Source organism: Perna viridis, chromosome 12 (assembly GCF_037379345.1).
Source record: "Perna viridis isolate PV_CMFRI_1.1 ecotype Kerala chromosome 12, ASM3737934v1, whole genome shotgun sequence".
NCBI classification, from domain to species: Eukaryota; Metazoa; Mollusca; class Bivalvia; order Mytilida; family Mytilidae; genus Perna; species Perna viridis.
This window is the reverse complement of record NC_142456.1, coordinates 9,782,086-9,808,381: the sequence shown is the minus strand read 5'-3', so window position 1 is coordinate 9,808,381 and position 26,296 is coordinate 9,782,086. Positions and strand designations below refer to the sequence as shown.

General features: G+C 32.9%; 1 protein-coding gene across 1 annotated transcript; it reads right to left on the bottom strand.

The window, feature by feature from the left end:
• Positions 1-487: 487 nt before the first annotated feature.
• Positions 488-22,675, bottom strand: LOC148601128 (protein mesh-like). Its single transcript, XM_088554163.1, has 17 exons — positions 22,439-22,675; positions 18,536-18,829; positions 17,029-17,166; positions 16,469-16,637; positions 14,793-15,104; positions 13,966-14,105; positions 13,237-13,394; positions 12,405-12,692; positions 11,173-11,450; positions 10,207-10,350; positions 7,083-7,241; positions 5,337-5,486; positions 4,290-4,415; positions 3,695-3,943; positions 2,113-2,277; positions 1,326-1,487; positions 488-767 (listed from the first exon to the last, which is right to left on the bottom strand). The coding sequence occupies exons 1-17, from the start codon at positions 22,634-22,636 to the stop codon at positions 673-675; spliced, it is 3,225 nt and encodes a 1,074-aa protein (XP_088410289.1). The 5' UTR covers positions 22,637-22,675; the 3' UTR covers positions 488-672.
• Between the last annotated feature and the right edge of the window lie 3,621 nt (positions 22,676-26,296).

Genomic DNA, 26,296 nt, shown 5'->3' with positions numbered 1-26,296 from the left:
CTGCCTTTTCCGTGGTATGCCACAATACGTAAATGCATTGAATTTATGTAATGACAAATATCTACAATACATTATAAAATACTGGATTGCAAGTTTCGTATAAAAAAAATTAATTTACTATTTACAAGAACCATATTTTTTAGCACTGCATGCTCAATACAAGAATAAATATACAACAAATATTTACAGATTAGGGCTGTCCACAGTGATCTATTTTAACTTGTTAATGTTTCGAGGATGTCCTAGATTATCCATAGTAAAACCTATACGTGTCAGAAGTACATTGTTACAATAAAAACTATTAAAACAGATCCGAAATGTAATGAAACAAAACATCGCAAGTATTGAAATAAGTGATTGGTCTTTTCGTCAAAACTTCAGCAATACCTGAGTGTTTGTTATCTGAGACCATGTAGTTTTCTGTACCAGCCTTCAAAAAATTTGCAAAATTATCCATGAGAGTCACTCTAGGTATGGTAACCAAGAAAAAAAAACATCATTTATTCAAGAAGTGTTTTTACTTCGATGGATTAAATTGTTTTATTTTATACACATGTAAATAAATAAACACTAAACGTTATGATGCATATTTCGATCTTTCGCAGGCAACAGTCACCCACAATTTTCGCCACTTCAATCTGTTCGTTTTCATTTCCTCTTGTTTTCAATGCTTTAAAGTAACATGGAGTACAATTTGTGTACTACAACCAACAATATTGGAAGTCGATAGGATAATTGTAAGATAGTACTGCAGCTTACTACATTATCTGAAAAATACAAAACTACTTGTTGTAACGTTGTTATATGTTTTGTATGGACATTCTTCTTGAATATACCCTTTAACTGTTCCTCATGGTTGGTAACTTTATTATCATCTTAAAAACAGATGATCATCAATTAATTTTCAGGGTTTGTATATAAATAAATTCTTCACAATTCGCTTCCAGTGCTATTGGTAAATGTATTACTATTAGCTTCGTAGTGTATATTCGAATTATGCGTGCTTGCATTCAGTCGCTGCCAAATTCCAGGATTTTTAATTTGATACGCAAATGCTTTTTGAATTTGTTTACATCCTGTATCAAAGTATAAACTGGCTAAGTAAAAAGTAGTAGAAAAGTGTAGGCCATCAGAGGAGATTGTGTCCCTTCTACATTCAATAGCTCTACCTTTGTAAGAGTGTTTCCAGAAATACGTGTTCGTGACCAAAATAAAATACTACTTAACACTACGAGGAAATGCTCCTAGCTGCCCATTTTGAGACAATTTCATTGTTATCTGGAGTTTCTTGATGTTTAACTTTCACTTCTGAACAATATACCTACTCTTCATTTCACAAACAGTATTAAAAGGACTCCATTTCCCTTCTGTGCACTGAACAGTAGTAGGACCATTTGGCCTGAATCCAGGGTAGCATTGTAGGAAAGCGGAGTGGTCATCTGAATAGTTCCAAGTACCGAATGGTACATTGTCTAGTACTCCGCAGCCTAAAATATGTTCGGGTATGTAATTTCGCTGATAAGAAGTGAGTTATGTTTCACATTATAATGGGAGGTATTTTACAAATGCATGTGTTTTTCAGCCTTATTTTTGTACCTAAATTATCATAATAATTTAAAGCCTAGAAACACGTATACAACTCACCGTATTGGTATTGTCAATATTTATATAATTGGTATTCCTGAATACAGATTGAAACTGAATATTGAACAGTCATGTTGTATTTTGCTAGTTAAAGACCATATCAATATATCTTATTGTGTCAACTGAGCTACACGTTGATCATGAACATGTACATACTATTGCATGTCAAGGATATATCGTTTATATTTATATTATTCATTGTTGTCACGACAACGCAAACCACAGAATGTACTGATACATGTATATAAGGAATGGAGTTCACTTGGAACACATTTTATGTGATTTTCATAGAAACATGAAAGTGATATCACAATTTTTTAATCTTAAGTAATATAGAATTTTCGTTGATAAGTTGGTAACCTAAACTCTCAAAACTAACTAAACTTTCGCAACCACGAAAACTGTTACCTAAGTACAAAGAAATTTATAACAAACGTCCGGTATCGGAATTGTAATATCTATACGAACCACTCTCTTCACAAAAAACATTTGTAATACTGCTCCAATTTCCGTCATTTCCACACTGTACAGTGGTAGTTCCGTTAGGACTATAACCAGGGTTACACTCAAGAGAAGCTGAGTGACCTGAATAGTTCCAATATCCGTTGGGAACATTCGATAGAACGCCACATGCTACAGGATGAATATGCAAAGATAAATATGACGATATATTGTATTAACACAGACACACAACATTTGTGAGGGGTGTTAACATTCAAAGTAGAGTCAGGCAGGGCCCGGTTTTTTGGTGGGTTTAGGTAGTAAAGCAACTTTGAGGAACGAGGGTTAGAAAAAGAAAACCCAGTATATACCTATGTATCGTATATTTTGTAAAGAATGTAAAGGCAATAACCTGCTACGGTCGAGAAAATTATACACAATGGTGAAAATAACAATTGCTGCTAATTATGATCTTAAAATATCTATTTAATACTTTGATCATTCTACTGGTTATATTGGGCACCTTTTCTTTTATTTCATACCGTCGAAACATTTGGTTTTATTACTATATTCGTTTTGAGAAAAAAAAACATTAAGAAATTTAAGAACAATACTTTGAATTTCATGCGTTCATTTTGGTTATCTTCCTTTTAATTTCGATTCAGACGTATGATGATATATGTGTCACAAATATCAAACAACTTTCAGTTTGGTTTTAACATATTACATTTGCAAAAGATCATTTCGTGGTTTCTAAATGGATGAATTTGATAGTCTTAAACAAGTGAAAGATAACTAGTACGAAAGTAGTAACCCTACGTAAGAAGCGCGAACGTGTACACCAAAAAAGATTTGTTTTATACTCAAGAAATAAATCACAGACACTCTTTTGTATTATTGTTTAACCAAGAGCTGACCATTTATTTCGCATTGTGTTACCCCGAGCGATAGCGAAAGGATAAATACCGACATAAATGGGCAGCCCGTGGTAGAACAACGATAAAATGGAGTTTCCGTGATTTATTTTAATTCTAATATGACTAGTTTCTTCCTATTTTTAATAGACTCAGCCAATGTGCTGCACGACATACTGGTCATGTGTTTATCACTTTTTACCATGACTGTGGTCTAAAGAAAGCTTTGAAGCACGTCATATTATAATTTATATTAGATTGATATTTTCGTACTTTTAAAGTGTTTGTTTTTTATTGATAAAGTGCTACCTATATAATTTTATACCTCTGTTCATCCGCCGACTGTCCACGTGACCTAATGTAACTCAATTATTTCGTCATATTATAATTTATATTAGATTGATATTTTCGTACTTTTAAAGTGTTTGCTTTTTATTGATAAAGTGCTACCTATATAATTTTATACCTCTGTTCATCCGCCGACTGTCCACATGACCTAATGTAACTCAATTATTTTTTTTTTTACATTTAAAGCGAAGAAAGAAGGACGACGTGACGGACATATCATTTGCATTATTAGTTTTACTGTAAACACAATATTTGTACTTTATATTGCCCAGCACATTTTAAGTACGAAATGCATCATAGTAATTTATCATGTAAGTTTGTTACAAAAAGTGTTCATTTCCACAGACCTGGCAGAGTAAGTTCAGAAAGAATGTTCATTTCTTCCGACGCATGCTTCGTCACGGCTGCAACGCTTGCGTCATTAGTAGTACAAAGATCAAATTGACATGCACTGTCATCGCCGCAAACACCTGTCACATTGTTCTCACTGCAGTGGTCCATTGGGTTAAATGTGGGTCTAAAGTCCTTTCTCTGGAAAGATTGGTGGTTTTTCCCAATAGCATAAGTGAACAGAGATTCCGATGCATTTGTCATCCCTGTTAAAATATTGCATTACATAAACAACCACTTATATGCATCGTCTAGATTTTGCAATATCGGTGAATATCTCGCATTTATAATGTAGAAATTTCCACATTTTACATGTATTATTTTGATGATTAGATTAATAATAATTAATTAATAATTATCGCAATTTAAAGTTTTTGGTCATTTTGCAATAAATCATTTCTTATTTTCAGATGATCAACTGCTGAAGACATTAAAGAGATAAGTTAACCCCAAAATATATACCTTGAATGTATTAGGTATAAAAAAAATGACATTGTTTATGATAGGAAGGGTGGTAAACAACGATTTATAATCCTGAGCATATTTACTTACAGGGCAGTCCAAAGTACTGATGGATCGTTTCCAATGAAGCGTTGATTGGTATTTCCACTCCAGCTCTACTTATAAAGTCATCATCAGTTCTGCCATTAAAATTCCCTAATAAACCACGTAGTGTTCCTGCAACAAATGCATCCTTTAATTAATTTTATTTACATATTTTCTAATGATTATATATATATATATGTATATACAACATCTCAGAATGTGACGACTCTATTCGCTACACTGCTCCATCGGATCAAATTGATACAGGGAAGATAACGTAAACTTATAGAAGGGTCTGAAAAATTCCCAACGATGTTAGAACTGTCAAATTTGCGATTCAAATTTTTGGTCGTTCCCTCCGCGGGACTCGAACTCGTACCGCTGTGACATCTATGGCAATACCGCCTGCACTAAATCCAGCGCCCTAGACAACTCGGCCAGCTAGGCTACATAAAAATATAGCTTTCGCTGGCCGGGTCATTTCTCCTCGTAGGATTAATCTAGGGCTGTAACTTAGTACATGATGTATCGTAGTACGGGACAGTTCATCTAGATCCTGCATAATAACACCTAGATGAACTGTCCCGTACTACCATAAATCGTGTACTAAGTTACAGCCCTAGATTAATCCTACGCGGAGGAATGACCCGGCCAGCGAAAGCTATATTTTTATATAGCCTAGCTGGCCGAGTTGTCTAGGGCGCTGGATTTAGTGCAGGCGGTGTTGCCATAGATGTCACAGAGCTACGAGTTCGAGTCCCGCGGAGGGAACGACCAAAAATTTGAATCGCAAATTTGACAGTTCTAACATCGTTGGGAATTTTGCAGGTATATATATGGCAGACACAAAACAATTAGCATACTTATATGATCTATCTATGGGAGGAAACAAAACACTCTGAAGGACTGAATAAACGTGCAACAATTTCTGTGTCATTGATAGGTCAGATAATTACACAGTTAACGAACCAAATGCATACATCCAAGTTATCGTGATATTTGGTTTTTTTTCTCACCAATGAGCCAAGTAGCGTAATGGATTCATAAACATACCTCGTAATTCTTGCCCAGCTACCATGAGATTAAAGTTGATCATTTTCTTCATAGCTGTTACATTTAAAGCGATATTTGGAAACCTGCAGTTCACTGTAGTCCATATAATATCAGTCACATTGTTTCCTCTGGAACTCATAATCGTTGTTCCTGAAACAATGGCAGATGTTATAATATGTGCACAATCGTCGTTTCTAAAACAATAGCAGATGTTATAAGGGGTACACAATCGTTGTTCCTAAAATAATAGCAGATGTTCTAAGGTGTGCACAATCGTCGTTAATAAAACAAAACCAGATGTTATAAGATGTGCACAACTGCCGTTCCTGAAACATAAACAGATGTTATAAGGTGTACACAGTAATCGTTTCTGAAACATCAGCAGATGTTACAAGGTAAGCAAAATAGTTGTTCCTAAAACAATAGCAGTTGTTATAAGGGGTACACAATAGTCGTTCCTAAAAAAATAGCACATGTTATCAGGGGCACACAATCGTCGTTCCTAAAACAATTGCAGATGTTATAAGTTGTACACAATCGTTCCTAAAACAATAGCAGATGTTATAAAGTGTACACAACAGTCGTTCCTGAAACATTAGCAGATGTAATAAGGTGTGCAAAATAGTTGTTCCTAAAACAACAGCAGTTGTTATACGGTGTACACAATCGTCGTCCTAAAACCATGACAGATGTTATATGGTATGCACAATCGTCGTTCCTGAAACAATACAAGATGTTATAGGGCGTACATTATCGTTGTTCCTGAAACAATGACAGATGTTAAAATGTGTACACTATCGTCATTCCTGAAAAAAATATCAGATGTTATAAGATGTGAACAATCGTTGTGCCTGAAAATGACAGATGTTTTAGGTGTGCACAATAGTTGTCCTTAAAACAATATCAGATGTTATTAGGTGTGCACAATCGTCGTTCTTGAAACAATGACAGATGTTATAAGGTGTGCACAATCGTCGTTCCTGAAACAATAGCATATGTTATTAGGTGTGCACAATAGTCGTTCCTAAAACAATAGCAGATGTTATAAGGTGTACACAACCGTTCCTAAAAAAATAGCAGATATTATAAGGCTTACACAATCGTCGTTCCCTAAACAATGACAGATGTTATAAGGTGTACACACTCGTCGTCTCTGAAACAACAGGAGATGTTACATGTATAAGATTTGCACAATCGTCGTTTTTAAAACAATAGCAGATGTTATAAGGTAAACACAATCGTCGTTCCTGAAGCAATAGCAAATGTTATTAGGTGTGCACAATCGTCGTTCCTGATATAATAGCAGATGTTATTAGGTGTGCACAATCGTCGTTCCTGAAACAATAGCAGATGTTATTAGGTGTGCACAATCGTCGTTCCTGAAACAATAACAAATGTTATAAGGTGTGCCCAAACTTCGTTGCTGAAACAATAGCAGATGTTATAATGTGTTAGGTATACACACTTATTCCTGGACCATAACAAATGTATAAAGGTGTGCAAAAAGGGTTTTATTTCGGGCATTGAACAATTGTTTCCTATTGCAAAAGACTAGAGAAAAATCAGATTTTCTTTGATGCTCCTTCAAAGAGACAGGCCCTTTTTGGTAGTGAAAGTTCATGGTCATACACATAGACATTTGTTGCTGTCTTAAGAAATAGATTTTCTCTTATTTTATAACTATCTGTCCGTTGTCATAACATAAGAGACATTTGAGCTTCCTATCACAGATTTAAAACATCATACCTTCTTTACTAACACTTTCCGTATCAGTGAAATCCACCAACTCTCCATTCACCAAGACATCTACCAATCGTATTTCATTGAGTCTGATTTCTACAACGTCTAAAGAACTATTACACTGCACTGCCAATGACGTAATTACACTTGCCTGTTTAGTATATCCTGTAAATATTTACTGAGATATTAATTTGTTTTTAGGGGGTCTACAAATGTATATATTTTTCAATGTTGATTAGCCACAACTGTAATGCAGTATTATGATATGATTTCATTTTTAGAATAAGTTGGTACTTTTCTAGGCAATTTTACCCTAGACAGTAAATCTAAATATTGTTGTACTGGGGACACATTCTTATGTTGGATTCAAGAATCCATCAAAATTAATTAAGAAGGGTTATTTCATTTTTTGACAAATTTATATCCTTGGAAGACAACATGTGATACAATTCGCAATAGCTCATGATTTTTCCCAAATTTATACATAGGTCAAATATTTATGCTATTCTTCTGTCATTACACCAAGAGTTTGCTTAATTTCTAAGCAGTTTGTAGGTGTCACAACCTTAAACCGGAAATATTGGTTTTAGAGGTTAAATCGGTATAAAAAAATATTCTGATATTGCTTAATACTACGTTTTCTTCTGATCAATTTCTTCAATCCCGAGTCAACATATAATATGAGAAAGTAATCAAGGAAACCAAGATTCTACAGAAAATTAAAAGAATGTAATCCAGGGACAAAAACTAGACCGGAAAAATAGACACATACAAGAACATAAAACGTACAAAGCAACATAGGTAAATGAGCCATTCAGACTCCATTAAAAATGGGAGCGTCACATCCTCTGCCTTCCTATAAATACCAGGCGAGTTGCAAAATAAAAAAATGTCAGGACCGGGGTAGACGAAAGAGGAATGGAAATATGACATGTTGAACAACATAACAAATGATAGCCAATATTCAAAAGATAAAATCCGGCCCGTGTGGGAGTCTTTTTAACGGCATATGACGTTGCGAATTACCGGCCCGTGTGGGAGTCTTTTTAACGGCATATGACGTTGCGAATTATTGTGTTTTTATTTGAAGAAAAGAAAGCGTTCGGATAAGATTGTCGTTTATTTGGTAAAATAATATAAATGTAAAGGCAAAAACCAGTTCCGTTATATTTCAAGAAATGATTTAAATAGCCACAGGTTATTAAAAAGATGAATTTGACATTCTCGATTTAATATATTGACGACTTTTTGTGACCGAGACGACAAAGAGTGCATGGCGGATTCGATTCTTCCATCTTAATGCGGACATGACTTAAATAGATTAGAATTGCAAATAGCTTGAAAGATATCTATGGCATCATTTTAAGTTTTTGCATTCACTTCAAATAATGTATTGCGTTAACAAACATAAAGAAATCGATTACATTTAACAAAAATAGTTCAACGAAATTTCATCATAAAAAACATTTTTATTACAAATTTAATATCTTGCATTAGTCTCTTGTTTTCAAAAGAGAGAAATCAAAGGAGCTAGACTAAGTATTCAAATGGTTATCAAAATAATATAGCCCAAGGGCTAGACAAGACAAAGAAATGGACACATATACTGCTGTACCCTCTTTCCGATGTATACCTAGTTCTGAAGTATTATTAATATCCCTTTTTGTACGGAACTGATTGCACGTGCTTGGGTCAGAGTTCAGAGGTTGCCGATACTGAACCAGGCCTGTTTCATGAAGACAACAAGAATGAACAGATTGTCGGTATTCCAGGTAAGTTTTAAGCTCAACATAGAGTGCGTCCAACTTTTCCAAAACCTTTGTATGTCATATTATTTATTCCCTTTTAGAAATGTAGAAAATACGCATGAATCCAATCAATCGATATTAATTTATCGTCTGCCATTTTCAAAGCTTCCCAAACAACAATCACGTGACCAAAATACGTCATATGTCATATGAATTAACTATGGAATGCCAGATAAACAAAAAAAAAATAACATTTTCTGAGGATTTGACAAATTACATATGTTCCCTTATCTTAAAAACATTCTGTTTAGAAAAATTCAATGGAAATTAATAGTTAAGCAGTATTTGACACTAGGAAATTTTCACAAATAGCAAATTTAAGCTAATTTGAGATATTTTTTTACTTAAAGATATATATATAAAAATTGAAGAAAAAAAAACAGTATCACTCTGATGCTGAGAAATCTGCCTTCAATGCAGTACAGAATAAATTATTTTTTGTTTTTACAATTTTTTTTTTTAATTTATTTTTTATTTTTTTTTGCTGCTGTTGATTTTATTAAAGTTGTTCAAATGTATAAATGATTTAATTTCCTGAGTTAGAATTACATCAAATGAAAAAAAAGGTGAACAAAAATGGTACATGAAATACTTATTTAAGAGTATTTAAATATTTATCAATTAAAAGTTAGCAAGTTACAATAATCTAATGATTGAGATCACCTAGTATATCAATTTTAATTAATCTCAAATATTCTAAATGATTTCAATTCTTAATCAAATTCAATCAAATGATTATTTGAATATGAATTGAAATAAGATAAACATCATTTTGAAATATTTTGCCTTAAATAATGAAGTGTTTAAATTCTCACATATAAATATTTCTCTTTAAATAGACAAAAAAATATATTCTATAAAGTTATCTTTGTCCAGTACTATATATTTTTAATAAATCCAATACTAGCATATTTCTATTTGTTTAGTTGAAATGTATTGTAACCATATGGCTTCCCATACTAGTTTAATCTCTGAACCGGAAATGCACGGATTTGGGGTACAACAGCAATAATGGCGGATGATTGACATTCTTAAAAGAAAATATGTTTAGCAAAATACCCAATGGTATAGTAGCTTTGACTATAATGAAAAAGCAATGTAGAAATAAACAACGACAGAAAATGGTCGATGAACGAAAAGCTCCTATGACATCTACACCCTTATCATTGTTATTTCTTTTTTTAAATCTATTCTTATTTTCTTTTGTTTGTTTGTTGGGTTATTTTTGTTTTTGCTATAATGATTTGTTTGTTTCTTTTTGCTTTCTTGTTGAATGTTTTTTAACAAGTCTGACGGTTTTGCGTTAATATTAAGTAACAAACCTTCGTCATCTTTAAATTGTTCCATTCTTGCCTGGATGTTCAACTCATCATTCTGATCTGTCACTAATATAAATTCTCCGACACCATTGAACGTGTAATGTAATCCATCCAGTGTTACCATATGAGGATCGCCACTTGTAGAAGCTAAAATCAAAGTTACCCCCGTTTGTAAGAAATATTTTTTTGATATTCTTTTACTGCTTATATACGGAAAAAGTGCGGGAAAATTTTCCCGTCATTTTTCCATAGTGCATTTCAACTAAATTTGACCTATCAATAACTTAAAATGGCAAATTTTGCAAACACTTTGATGGTTATTTCTGGAAGTTATCGGGTATAAATACTTGGTTAATGCAATAAAATCTCTGTGTTTTTTCCTTCATGTACCACACCTTATATACATTTTGCCTGATTGTTAGACGGAGAAGTTCTTAAGTATTTAGGTCGTACAGTTCACAAAAAATGTCAAAACAATTTGGCTTTTAAAAAATCAGCTTTCCGGCAGACTATACACACTCAGGTTGATAATATTCACCATCAGTATGATAATAATAATAATAATAATAATGATAAATTATATTAAAATTTCTATTAAAGTGTCAAGCAATGATCCTACAGAACAGTCAGTCGAAAATAACCACATGAAATAAAAGACCAATAACCAGCCTATATAGACTTATGAAAAACTATCATATACATTTAAAAAACAAATTCATCCATATCAACAATACAAAACTATATTAAGCGTTAATACTCTAAACTATTCTATTCTCTGTCGTTGCATGTGTGCGTGCATAACTGGACATCATATATTTCAAATTTGATTCAGTTTTTTTACTTTTTTTTCGACTTTGGAATTTCATTCGCCGGTATATATTGTTTCTATTTCCAGTGTTCGTGTTTTGTCAGCATGTCTACCTTATTTGCATAATACATCTGTTCAAATCTATTGTAAATCTAAATCACCTATCCTTGGGGGTACATATCCTTTACATCGAGAAGCAGGGCGCATTTGTAGAAATTCCGCACAAAATCCATTATTTCCGGTTAGATATTGTTTGTAGAACTGGCAACAATACACGAATGGTACTATGTCATCATAAATATTGGACAGATGTGGGATATTGCCGTTAGGACCACCCTTATAATGATATCTGTGGGCAAATCCTCCAAATTCATGACTGTTTGTTTCGATTAAGTTTCCCCTTTTGTCATAGCAACACTGATTGTCATTTCCGATTTGTCTGCAAATAATCAAAGGTATGGATAAAATAACCAATGCTATAGATAAAATTACCAAAGCTATAGATAAAATAACCAAAGGTATGGATAAAATAACCAAAGGTATGAATACATTAATAAAAGGTATGGATGAAAAGCGGATATAGCAGACGTTATTCTGACTTAATCAAAGATTTGAATGTATGTTTTTAAGCTTACATATTAATCTTTATTTAATGTAGTACATATGCCATTCTAGGTCATACTTTTCTTCACATTTTTTTTTTCTGTGCTATTTCCGTTTGTTATTAGTATCAGTCCCTATAAGAATCAGGCAGTTGATGAAATATGGTATGAAAAAAACACAATTTTAAAGTTTAATTTGACTCTTTGCACCATCAGTATACAGAAAAAAAATCATCTTGGTGAATTGGGTTATATTTTACTGAAATGCACTGGAAATGAGCATTTCAATGGCAGATAACTTTGTCAAAAACTTGTTTTGTCTAACATTCTATTACAATAAAAAAAAAAGAAATCATCCTTGAGTGAAAAATTATATTGTCAGATTGGTGGTTCTGATTTTCACCATTTTGCCTGATTCTTACATAAGTTTACACTTCATATATTTTTATAGGGCTGCAAGAATTTTTGTGGAAAAGGAAGGCAATGTTTAAGACAATTGGATAAATCTTTTCAAGAAACTTTTGTATACATTTCTCCAGCTTTTTACTGTTCACAGAAATTCATTATATTAATATTACAAATCAGTTAACACAATGGATTAAAAAAAACCTCCAATTTCTTTTTATCTAAATGTATCATAATACCAACAATTTCTAATCTTAAGTATTATTACATGTACGTGTATATCATCTGAGATATTATTAAATGTAAGTGTATATTTCTTTGCACTACGGAATGATTTCTTAATATTCCAAGTTATTTCGCTGAATTTTAAAATAAAGAAACTTTACCCAAGAGAAACCATCCTAACGCATTGTTCTGCATCTGGACTGAAGGTACAGTCATTTCTACCGTTGCCATTGTTTACAATCTTACACAAAGGATCGGCACTAAATCTAGTGATGTCGAGACGTGCTTGATTTATATTACAGGGACATATCTCCACGCTATCGCGACTGACGGCTTGGTACATCTGGTCACGTATCATCCAATTATTGCAATAGTTTCTAATACCTTCTCTTCCAGTGGTTGGTCGTGGAATGTACACATCAGACCACACACTAGGAACTAGCGCAAAACTAAATGTCAAAGAGAAATCACTCTTCTACATGAAAATTTGATGCATGATTCATGAACTTATTCGGCTGTAACACTAGGCAAGTTAACATGGAACAAAGCAATTGTTAAGACTAAGAACATTTTCTTTTCTGAACAAGACAAACGACATTTCGAATGACACCAATTTGCTTGGAATGTCAAAACATTTATTACCTTAAAAGAACTAAATACCAAAACAAATTGAATGTAATGTAGTTTCCTAATTAAAAAGAATGTGCTCTCATGTGATGAAAAGATAATTGTATAGAAAATTGAGTAAAAATAACAGTCAGATTTGTTGGTTTGTTTAACGATATATTACTATTTTAACTTATAATTATATTAAAGCAAGCATCCGGAATCAAAATGAGAAAACCCGAGTAGCAGTAAAATTCTACAATAAACCATAACAAGAGAACGATCGTATAAGTTCATTGTAAAATACATCGAGGATCGCAGCAACCAGCTATTTACTCGTCGATATCTTCTCAAGCCCTCACTAAACTTTATTAAAAAAAAACTTACTTTCCGATATAATCTGTTTGCTTCGGTTCTGGATGTATCCTGAATACGACTGCCTGATTAGAAGATTTTAGCATGAAAGTGTGCGTGTGGCGGGAAGCGTTTAGGTTTCTCGCGATGTAACCTTCAGATTGAAGTTTAACCGCAGTTCCATTCTTAGTCTATTAAGAGAAATAAAACGTCTATTTTAAGTGAAGTAAGGGGATTTGAACCTTTCTTTAATTTATTGTACTGCTTCAAAAGATGTCATCTTGTTACATTTCTTAGAAGAGTAGGCTTATTTCTAGATAAAGAAAATAGAAAAATATATCAGAATAAATAAAAAAAAATCTTATTTTCATTTGAGAAAAGTCAGTTTTTAATACAAATATTTTGATATATTGTTTACTAGAGGAAGAATATTTCCATTGTCCGCAGCATAAAAAGTGAATCAATAGCGGTATCGGTGGATCCAAAAGGAGGGCTGGGATTGCTCGAAAAGTTGGTTGATATTATAGAAAGCAGAACTTCACTGGGGCCCCCAACCCTTAGATTCGCGCTGTTTATACGTGGCATTTACACCTGTAAGATTTTCATAACTGGCTGTTATAAATAAGACAGTCTATAAGTTTAGTTTAACAGTCAAATCATACAATATTAAAAAATAACGTGAAAATACGTGTCTAAACAAAACCCTAATGATTCTGGTTAGACAGGTTTCACTGTATACATTTATATTTGTTATAAACATACCCCTACATAAAACTGTTCTATGGCTAGTGAATCTGCACTGAAAGGTAAAGTATCCCATTCAATGGTAACTATCTGTCCTATTGCCCATGACTCTGGGTTTAACTGGGAGATGTGGGACTTCCTAGTATCAACCGGATTTACTGTAAAACATATTGAAAGAGGTTTACATTTGAAAGGTTTTTTTTTCCTAATTTAGCTTTAAGTAGGATATTTAATTACTACAGTATATACTATACCTCCATTTTTCAAGTGAGAGGAGGCAGGGTCGAGATCAGGTGAGTGCGTAATGGGCGTACGCCTCCCTCTTTTTCAAAGAAAAAAAAAACAAAAAATTGTCGTTATCTGCTACATATTGCATTGAATGTGGCAATTTATCATATTCATTAATTAAACATGTCATAATCTGATTTCTTTTTTTTTAAGGTTAGCAAACGAGTGTTGATCAGGAACAACACTAACAACAGATCGAATTCCTGACAGAGTATAAACACGAATTATTCATATTTGTAGGGTTCCAGTTATTCGTTTTTGTTTGCTCACATTTGTAGGGTTCCAGTTATTCGTTTTTGTTCGCTCACATTTGTAGGGTTCCAGTTATTTGTTTCTGAGCGTACTTTATTTAAAAAAAAAATGTTTTTGCTCGTTTCTGCTTGTCATAAGTTTGCTATTCCAGCCGCATTTGTGACCGATTGATTTTTTGTCGCTTGATATATTTTTGGTGGTGTTAATTTATTGTAGATTTGAACATCAATCAAGCTATAATATATATGTTTAAGGCATGACTCATAGCAGGCATACTCAGGCATAGTGTGCTTTTGTATACATACCGAAAGATGAAATACCAGTGTATTTAATACTCTGTTGATCGTTTTGTTGTAAATTCGATGGAGCCATAAAATTAACTGGGGCATTTTTCGGGAAGCGTTCTATATACAAATTGACTTTGACATCACCAGTTACATTTGCCATTGGCGAGATACATTTGACGATGGTCTTTGAAGCTCGCCTGCAAGGCTGACGTCTGGACACACGTTCAAATTCAATTTCAATTCTGTCTCCTTCCTGAACGCAAGGTCCACCAATGGAAAGTTCGGTTCCTCCAAACATTGTAATATAACGAGGAAAAATAGTCAGTGTCCCTATTAATGAAATTAGTAGTTTACAAAAAACACTTGTATATGTAAGATAGTTCTTAGCCCTTAAGTAAATATTTCTACATAAATAATTGATGAACTGATAAGGTTTGTTTCATAATATTTCTATATTTGGAATCCCATGTTTTCGTCATTACGTCAAAGATGTTTTATTAACAATCCGTGATTATCTTATTGTTTTGTATAATGATTTAGATATAAGGTGACTTGTAGGTCCAAAAGAGCCGGGTATTTAAACATACTTATTTAATGTAGTATAGACCCTTTTGTGGTAACTTGATGAGCATGCTCAAAATACACTTCCGCGAGGTAGGGCTTGGGTAGAACAAAAGAATTCGCGGAAGTGTATATTGAGCATGCTCTACGCATGCTCATCGACCATCCCACACTTAGCACAAAAGGGTCTATTAATTATCATATATGTTAACACAGGTCAGTCACTATAATGAAATGATTACTTACATTACTCACTAAGTTTTAGTGCAAATAGTTCATTTATATACCTAATCAGGGACAAAAACAGTTACAACGGAATGAACAATTAATTGATGGAAAAAGAAAAAGGAGAGTAAAGCAAAGAAAAACAACAACCAATCCGATGTAGATAAAAATCTACCAAAAGAAAGAAAAAAGAAAACTACACTGAAACATTTAAAATATGTAAGAATTGTGATATTGATACAGCTAATTACAGCGGTCACGGCTTTCTTACGATCATTTAATTTATTGAATTCCAAATTCTTTAAAGTCAGAGACGTAGCACCGGGTACGACAGGCAACAATATTTGTTGGTACTGCATTCCATACACCACAGTCTTGTCGAAAATTGAAAAATAAATCAAGTTCAAACATAGGAATTAAGGCTTCCTTCCCGTCGTACGAATTGGATTTGGTGACTATGACTTTTTGTCGGAATCACGTACATGTACTGTATATGTAATTCAGTCAGAGAAGTATTTTCTAGAAGTGACTGTCAGAATCTGTCAAGATATGTCAGGATTCTTCTAATTCACGTCTGAGTTCTACCTAGAATAGTTCCTGATAGGAGAGTGTCACGACTTATGATAGATTATGACAGTGCTTGTGCAAAATCCTGACAGATCCTGACAAGGAGTGTCGTGGGTCAGAATATTTTCTGACAGTTTAGAACTGTTCAATGAGAGCGAATCCTGACAGGATCGAGGAGAGGTTAGAAGTGATCGCAACTGTATGTCAATAATAAACTCGTAATGAATAAATGAGGTTTTTTTACTCAAGTTTGATCGTCTAAAACTAGGTTATTGCATAATCTAATAGAGTAGACAATCAAGAGTTGACTAACACAAATATTTTATAAATATAAAACGTACCGCCTGTTTCCTCCGTACATCCACCTCCTGTTACTTTTTCTTTATCTAATCTGAACACGAATTTTCCAGGAACGTCTACGTTACTCAGTTTTGTGACATTGATTACCTCGTCAGTCCTTGATTCATTGATAGCCAGAAAGTTGTGTCCATCGCCCGCGTCAAAACCAACCTAGAAGTAATTCAGATACACAATGTATATATATTAATCAAAGATCAACTATTCTGGAGTGCATGAGTTGAACCTTAATCTTTGACAAGTTGAAGATGCTACACTTTTCTTCTGCAGTGTTAGGGTTTTCTTTGTTTGTTTGTTTGTTTGTTTGTTTGATTTTTTTTTTTGTTTTTTTTTTGTAGGTGACTAATTCTTTCGATGGTCATCAAGTTCCTGACATTGTTTTGTTTTAGTTTGACACATTTTGCATTTATACTTTTTCTTAAAGACGTATAAAAAACTTAAAAGAGATGTGTAGTATTGATTCAAAATTTAACTATAATTTCAGTAATACTGTGTATTATTTCACTGGATACGTGCCTTCCTCTTTTTTACAAATTACATGTACCTGCGCAGGCGTACCACCGAGACCAGTGTCGTCATTACCGTTGCTTGCTGTCCCTGTTGTCCATTCTATCTTGTTGTAGAGATATATAGCAAACGAGTGCCTGCCATTTGTTATTAAGACAGATTGAAACGTGTTTCTCTAAAAGAAGAAATAATACATGATTGCTTATATCATCAAACATAAATTGAGGGTCTGGTGATCAAAAAGATAAACAAGAAATCGCTTATAATAATGATATTATTCAAAATTTGAACGTAAAATTCCTAAGGATAAATGTTGATTATATCATTATCATTTTGTTATAAGAAGTGACTATTAAACAACTGTCTATATTCGGATTCACTTACATATTAAGGTAAATCTCAATTTTGAATTAAAAACTGGCCTTGGTCTACACTTTTATGGACACCCTCCGTTGTTTAAATTATGTTAAATGACTCGCACATTCGTATATGTACATGTATAACAAAATAAGTCTCTCTACAATTTCGTTGACATTTAAATCTAGCATCACAATGATTACATTGACAAATTGGCCGTGATTCTGTTACTAAAACGTACTTCGGTTGTTGGTTATTTGACCAATATTATAGGACTTAGACTACGTCCTATATACCAGTCGACCTCAATATATCAGAAAACTTCATAACCAAGAAACGCATAAATAAATATAAAGAAGGGATAATCTGTCTCGAAAATAGAGTAGCTGAATAAAAATATGATTAAAACAATAATGCTTGTGTCAGTTTTTTTTTTTTTTTTTTTTTTTTTTTTTTTTTTTTTTTTTTATAATCCGGATGCAGAAACACGGACATGGTGAAAATCAAGTAGTAGTGTTCAATATAACTATTTATATTAAATTACGATTCATAGGACAAAAACAACATGTTGTTTCCTGCTACTCGACCTACCGCATTTTTGTCCCTATCCTTAACATTGTATGGCTGTTTTGCCTAAAGTACATTAAAAGTCTTAGACAAGATTGATTCCCCATGTACTCAATGTAAAATATCTTTTAAAAAAAATACTACCTGCCTACCCTATTTTTCCTTTTTGGTAGCAGGAAACAAGATTTTATTTTATTTTATTTTATTTTATTTTTGCCTAAATGGGACGTGTGATTGTTGAAAAAGTAGATTTGTACTGTTTCCGATAAATAGCAATTGACATGGGCATATACATGTACGATGTAGTATATTCGTTCGTGTAGGTCAATTTACAGTACGGGCATGACACGCAGAAGTATTGCGCGAGAAATGACTGCACCGGAAATTCGAAACGGGTTTTCAAGAAAAAGATAATGTGCTTGTTTCACATTATATCTTAAAAAATTATGGTAGCTAGGTAGGAATTTTTTTTCTCGATTTTTTACTATTTTTATATTGAGTCTACTTCAGTAGTACTTTAAGATCGAAAAACAAATGAAAAAAGTAAACATCAGGATACACTTTTTGGGTACATGTAATATAATGAAACACACATTTTTCATTTGGCCTAACAAATCTACCTTCTTTTGTCCCTCACTACTTGAACCATAAAATGCTACGTTATCCCATGTTGTTACAAACACCCAAGCTGCTTCAAAGTTTGTTTGTCCTGGAAATATTTCTTTAATATTTTCCGATGCATTTCGAAGCAAGTCTTGATTATTTGTTTCATAGTACCAGACGTCTCCCCCTTTTCTAGTATCTATATCACACCAGTACGGGGCAACTATCTTTCTGTTTCCACCCAGTGGAAAAGGACTCGGGGTATAAGTACTCAATGTCTGACTAAAGGAGATAGCTCCGTTTGTATTCACCTACAGGAAAGATAGTAAAAAAAAGCATAAAATTGTTACGGTAATAGTAACTGATAATTAAGAGCATGCAGTTGGTAAATATTTTAAAATGGTAAAAGTAAAATGTAGTAATAATTATCTAAAAGAACAAGGTTACAACGAAAAAGAGGGGTTGCAATGACCTGAGGAGTAGGTGGCGATTGAAACCGATCTACCATAACCAAAAAACTCGTAGGTGTCTTATACATGTATCTATCATCTAGATACTCTGTAAAATCTAGTACAGTACATGTGCACACATGTGTATTTTATGCAAACGGAGTACGTTATGACGAACGTACGGTGTTGGTGACATTTTTGCTGACGTCGAAATCGGCAACATTTGGCGTCTTTTTTGTATTGCGACGTACATCGTTCTATAATTGTTACATGTAAAAAGAAGTGTGCTTATTTATTATTTTACATAAAATAACACACGACATGTTTTATTATTTAATTACCGATTCGATATTGATTTTTCGTATGTTTTGGTCAATTGAAATGATCAGATTACATCTTGATATGGTAAATAATTCGGCATCAACCATTTAAAAATTATTTGAAGGAAATTTGATCCCATAAGAAAAATGTCAGGAATTATGAAAACAAATTTCGTTATGCGCTAAAAAAACGTAAAACACTCTCACTAAAACAGAAATCTTACAAACCTACAAGCACAAAAGTCAGTAGCAACCCCCTCCCCCGGAAATCATATTGTGAAACCGTACAAAGTGAATCTTTCCTATTTGGTTTTATATCTCTAATGTAGATGTATGTTGATATTTCCGAATACATGCATTCGTAACTAAACAATTCGAGAAAACAAAAACCTTCTTTTAGAAAATATGAGTACGAAATATCCCGTTTTTATTATACTTGCGATCGTATAATGTTATGGCGCAGTCGTCGTCCGAGTCGTCGTTGTGGTTGACGAATTGTTCTGAAATGTTGATATGATTTTGGACTTTGCTGCCCCTGCCACTTTAGAAAAAGGGGCCAAAAAGGGTAAAAATACGTATTTTATTAAAACTCATCCAGATTATTATTTTTTTTTCGATTTTAAATATTCTATTTTTAATGTGTTCTTTATTTAATTCGGCTAAACAAATGTACAACAGATTTTATGTGTTTTGGACCTTTCAAGTTATAGGGGGTAAAAGTTGGACAACGCCTAAAATATTATCATAACTTTTTTTTCGGTCCAATTTTGACTTTTTTTATTTCATTGCATTCTTCATTGGATTCCTTATTGATAAACCTGCCTGCATTTTTCAATCAGATTCCGGATATCTCTTATGGTTTTCGAGTTATAAGGGGTCAAAAAAGGCCACACCAGAATAAATCATTTTTTGTTTTGTTTTTTCGTCCGATTAAAAAAAAAAAATCAAAAAAAAATTTTTTCGCAATATTTGTACAGCTTGTTATATCTTATAGCTAAAATAATTGTCAAGAGGTAATTAGACGATCATAAATACGTTGATTTTACAATATTTCACTAGCGAATGTGAAATCGCGAGTCTACATATTTCAAAATACTTTGATGCAGGTACGCTGATCCCGATTTCACCAGGACATCATTGCATATGAACAGACAGGAGTGCGCGCGAAGGGTGGGGGGGGGGGGGGCTTTGTTTTTCCTGTTTTCTTTTCAAGATTTCTTTCATTACGATTGTGGACGTAATGAATAAAAAAAATACGATTTTAGCGAATCTGATTAATGATTCATTATCAGATTCGCTGAAATCGTAATTTTTTTTATTCATTACGTCCACAGTCATAATAATTCAATGTAACTTTTCAATACTTTTTATTGTTTTTAAAATTGACATTAAAAGAGTTTTTACGTCGCAAAACAGAACGTTACTTTGGAAACGTCAAAAATGCATGGTGTACGCGTGAATAAATAAAATATACAAATTTTAGATGTTGTGACATTTTGGTTAGACACAGACAAAATGCTGCGCTTAGATACTTGTTCAACCAAGTACCATTATTTTTAAAATATACTATATGCAGCATATATATACATGTAAAATTCAAAATTTCACAGTTATTAGTTCACTCAAAGCTAACGAAAAAAGCTTTTGATTAAGACTGGGTAGCACGCAACGTGTAGAAAACGTCGGAAAAAGGACAACGCGACATTACAACATACGTGCGTATTTATCAACTATTAGACAATAAAACGCATTTTTTTTAGAATAAACACGATATTCTGAATATTTATACAATCCTTTAAACCCGAATAAACTTTGGTAAAAATAATATTCGTTGTTATATTTTACAACGGTAAGCAAGAAAGTAGCCAATGGCCAACGTCGAAAAAAAATGAGATTTGTGACATAATTGAAATGCGGACAAAAAGACTCTTAACAAAAAGACTGATTGAACATTTTATATATATTTTCATTGGGGTTATGTAATAAATTGTTAATATAGTTAATAAAAGTCCCGATTTAAAAAAAGCTGTCCGTATAACTTAAAAAAAAATGTCTAAAATTTGTCTTCAAGTCGGTTTCTTTCCATTTTTACAATGTCCACATCAAAGGGGAGACATTGTGATATTGTAATACGCTTTGAATTTATCATTGCGTCCTGAAAAATATGACATCGTCTGCAGCACAACCTGCTCCAAAAAAGTTGGTTTTATCACAATACGCCAAGAAACAATTTAGATATATTGGTGAAATGTGAAGCAAGCATTTCTTAATGTTACCCGTCCACATATGAAAATGGACTTTCTTGTGATCGAATAATGCTTTCCCTCCAAAATTAACGGGATCTTTCAAAGATTTATGATTGTAATTCTAAAACAGCTAACATTTTCGCACATTTTAATATCTATATTGCCTTTGATAACTCCACATTGTAATAGTAATATGTCGGTTTTCGTAACCAGCCCCGGTTCAATTGAATGTGACAAAAACAACGTACGCAACGTTTATATGAATATTTTATTCATTTTACTGATTAGTCCTGACGTAAAACATTCAATTCAAAGGCTATAAAACGACGACATCGTTGTGCATCAAGGTTGGTTTTTAGGAGCTTAATATAAATAATATTGATACATGTATAATTATTATATTGAACAGTTGTAGCTCATTCGATGTAAACCATGCAGATCTCTGTAAGTTTCTACTATTAAATCGTTATAATTACGATTTATCTATGCACGAGACTATCCCTACATATCATTGTAACGGGCGTATCCAGAAGTTCATAAATGGGGAATCTGAAATTTATAAACGGAAATTCTGATATAGAAATGTATAAAAGAGTAGGGATTCAAGGCTATAGCTACATGTATTGTTGATTTCTCATTAGTCTCCAAATGTTAATGCAAAATTAATACAATTCTCAACTGAAGAAAGTTATTCTGTTCATCTAGACCTTTGGAATCGCCACTTGTATTAGTTTTAAAATGTACAATCGTAAATATTACTGAATAAACCTGTCATAAATCATCCTCCCAAGTCCGGGTTTTGAGTCCACCTGGAGCGAAGGTGGACTCAAAATCCTGACTTGGGATGATGGCCATACATATACAATGCATATCTTTATTCACTTTATTATATTAATATTACTTACAAATAAAGAGTGAAACAGCTGGTTGAAATATGGAAATGAAGTACTAATCTCAACTTTTGGCGAGCTCCCATCATCATTCGTTGGAACCCTTCTGTCTCCATTTCCTTGTCCGTATGGGTAAAATTCAGACAACGGTATACAACAAACAGCCGACAAACAGCTTATAAGACACACAGCCTTTAATCCTTGCAGATGCATTTTCTAAGTGACATGTATGTATATACATGTAACTGTGCCAATTTTTGTGATGTACATGTATTAATACAGGAAGGTGTTCAGATTCCGGCAATACTTGTTATCTTTAAAGGACAAATAATTACGCCATTATAATTAAACTTTGACATGTAGCTAAGATAAGACAGAGCATTATCTTTATTTTCACCCACAACTTTTATCATAGTCGGAGCTACATGAGAGATACAGTATTTATCAATGAATACAAAACTATTAATATAGATAAAATATAGATGTTGCAAATTTCAGTATCATGTACTCGTGGTTCTAGGAGAAACATTTAATCGGCATCATTAGAACAAAATACGTAAGAAATTCAATATTCAAAAATAAATGATACATAAGAAATGATCAAATCCAAACAGATGTCAAAAAAGGAAGCGAAGTACCGATGAATTTTACCAGGGTATGTCAAAGGAGCTACAACATTTAGTCCCACTTTTCATACAATGAATGAAGGAGCCTCAGTGCACTATATATGTTGTGGATAATTTCGGTAAATAATATATGACACATAAGCTCGGTTCAGACAAGTCTGACTACTGGGTTGGTGAATACTCTCGGAGACAGCAATTTATAAGGCTTTGACAGAGTTTAAGAGTTTATTCTGTTATAATCATAAATGGGTAACATGAACCAGTGTACTCTCTGATCTAAAGGAAAAGGGTTGCAGGTTATTTTCTTGATAATTTTTGCCCAACTTTGCACAAAATTAGCAAACTTTTTTCAAGTTGAAGCTAGACTTCAATATTGTTGAAAAGTTTTGAAAAGTTTATACAATTCCGAGATTGAAGGATAGTAAGAACATTTTCACCTTGCTTAGAACTGGCTTTATTGTGACCTATCAAGGTGTTTACTGTTTTGGATTTGGTTATACAGTGGTGCATTTGTTGCGTTCTTTTGTCACCTCAGTATATTCTAATCCAAGTAAAGCTGCATATACATCATCCTTGGTTTATCAATGGGCAAAAATAGTTGGAACTCTAATTAGAATATGTCTAACATGTTTTTTAATTTTTTATTTATTATATTTTATTTGTTTGTAATTTTGTTTGCTTTATGTGTTCAATACAGAAAACCAGACAGTGACGGACCAGAATTTCAGGTTGTAAAGGTGGGGAAGGGGTAAACATAATCAAATGCCCTGTGAAATTGACTCCGTGCCTGCCAGGTTCAATAGTCTCACCTTTAATCTTTTTTAACAAATTTCTCTAAATGATAGACTTTTAAAACTGACAATATGCTCAACATAAAAAGGTGCACAGTTAATACCGGGATGCGGTTTCTTTTTATACGAATAAAATATACTATATATATATATATATATATATATATATATATAACGTCACATTCTCAGACTTTATATATATATATATATATATATATATATATATATATATACATTTGTGTTAATTCAAAACAAATCTAGTGTAAGTATGTGTGTATAAAACCGATGTAAAAATCTGCATTGTATACTTGAGAGATTTTTTAGATCAACATACATGTATTAGCGTTTTTCTATTATGGTTTACAGATATCCCCTCAATTCCGATTTTGTTAAAACAAATTCACTCATTGAGGCAAGTGAACTAATCCCCACGGCTTTTTTACGCTAAAGTACTAATTGTGCTGGGACATTAGAAATTACATCGTGAAGCTCATAAACATAATCAAAGGACTTTTGTACTGAATCAACACATATCGATCTTTTGAATTTTTACGCCTCAAATTAACATTAAATTGCAAACATAGGAATAAACCTCAAAAGCTTGTTTTTTTTTTTTTTTGGTATTGTTAACATTTCACTCTTTGATCTAAATTTACCATTCTGATTACAAATGACAAATTTCCTTTAAAATAACACACAAAAATTCACGTGGCATCGTAGCAGCTAGTGCGCCGGTTTCCGTAATATTCAGGTTGTGCTGTGCAAAATGCATTCCCACTACCATAAGCCACTGAGATGGGTAGATGCACAACGAGAGACGTACTCTTTGGACAGATGAAGTATACAGTGATATCTTTCTGTGTAACAAAAGTTACAAGTCCAAGTTTTTGATCCGATTTAATGATGAACTCAATGACCTCATGATCATCATCATGCAAGGATAAATCTGGGTCGCGCAATCGCGGAATTACAGTTGCGATAACTTCTAACCTCTCTTCGATCCAGTCAGGATTCTCTGTCATAGAAAAGCTGTTCTCGAGCTAATGACTGTCAGAATCTGTCAGGAACTTTTCTAATCCAGGTATCTGTTAGAACAGTTCCTGACGGGAGAGTGTCAGTACCCATGACAAATTATAACAGAGCTTGTCCGAAGTCCTGACAGACCCTGACAAGGTGTGTCGCGGGTCAGAACAGTTTCTTACAGTTTAGAACTCTTCTATGACAGCGAATCCTGACAGGATCGAAGAGAGGTTAGAAGTGATTGCAACTGTATGGCACGCAGTACCAACAAAAATTATTGAATGCCGTACTTGCTACGCCCCTTACTTTTAAGAATTTGGACTGAAATCTTTTTGGTTGCAGATCTAGTTACCGTTGTGATACAGATTACCCGTATATATTGACATTTTTAAACAGTTTATACAGAAATTTTAGACCTTTACGGAACTTTAAAGTGTTTACACTCATACAAGTTGAAAGAATGGGACATTTTGAAGAATTTTGACCGAAATATATTAGTTGCAGTCACCCACATTGTAGTTATATTACAAAACAAATAGCATTTTAGTCAATAATTTTGGGCTGTCACGGAAATCAAAAGTGCTCGCACTCATACATTTGGCAAGAATATGACGTTTTTGAAGAATTTTGATTCAAATAATGTATCGCAGCTACCACATGATATTTATATTAAAAAATTTACCATTTCAGTCATTAATTTTAGACCCTCATGGAAATAAAAAGTGCTTGCATTCATACATTTTGCAAGAATATGACATTTTAAAGTATTTTGACTCAAAATAATATGTCGCAGCCCCTATATGATAGTTATATTGAAATAATAAACATTTTAGTCAATAATTTTAGACCCTCAAGCAAATTAACAGGATGCGCACTCATATATTTTGCAAGAATATGACATTTTGTAGAATTTTGACAGAAATATATGAAGCAAAGTTACCCACATGATAGTTGTATTAAAAAAAATAAGCATTTTAGTCAATAGTTTTAGACCCTCATGAAAAATAAAACTGCACTCATACAGTTTGCAGAACTTTTACTGAAATAATGGTGTCACAGTCACTAATATGAAACTAACATTTTTTTTTAGTTTCTACATATAAGACTATGTAGGGAAATTGGAAGTATTATCACTCATATTCGTTGCTAAGAGTGGCATTTTTGAAGAATTTTGACCGAAATATTTAGGTATCAGTTACCCATTTAATGCAAAATTGTCAATTTTAACATTTGTTTTAGAATGAGTTTTGACTCTTATGTTATTAAAAGCAGCTTTCACTCAAAAAGTACTTTGTCAATCTTGAACTTCATGAGAATTACCAAACATCTGAAAGTTATTTGTTACGACCTTTACACTTGGAACAGAAACATAGACCTTTGATTTTGTTATTTAATAATTTGATTTAATTAATATCACAGGTGTATGACAGAATGTA

Excerpts from the sequence above, each read along its gene's own strand:
- LOC148601128 (XM_088554163.1), bottom strand. The coding sequence starts at position 22,636 with ATGCATCTGCAAGGATTAAAGGCTGTGTGTCTTATAAGCTGTTTGTCG. Across the intron at positions 12,693-13,236 it reads CAAACAGATTATATCGGAAA|TTTTGCGCTAGTTCCTAGTG; the intron begins GTAAGTTTTTTT and ends TTTGACATTTAG. Across the intron at positions 5,487-7,082 it reads GGAAAGTGTTAGTAAAGAAG|GAACAACGATTATGAGTTCC; the intron begins GTATGATGTTTT and ends CCATTGTTTCAG.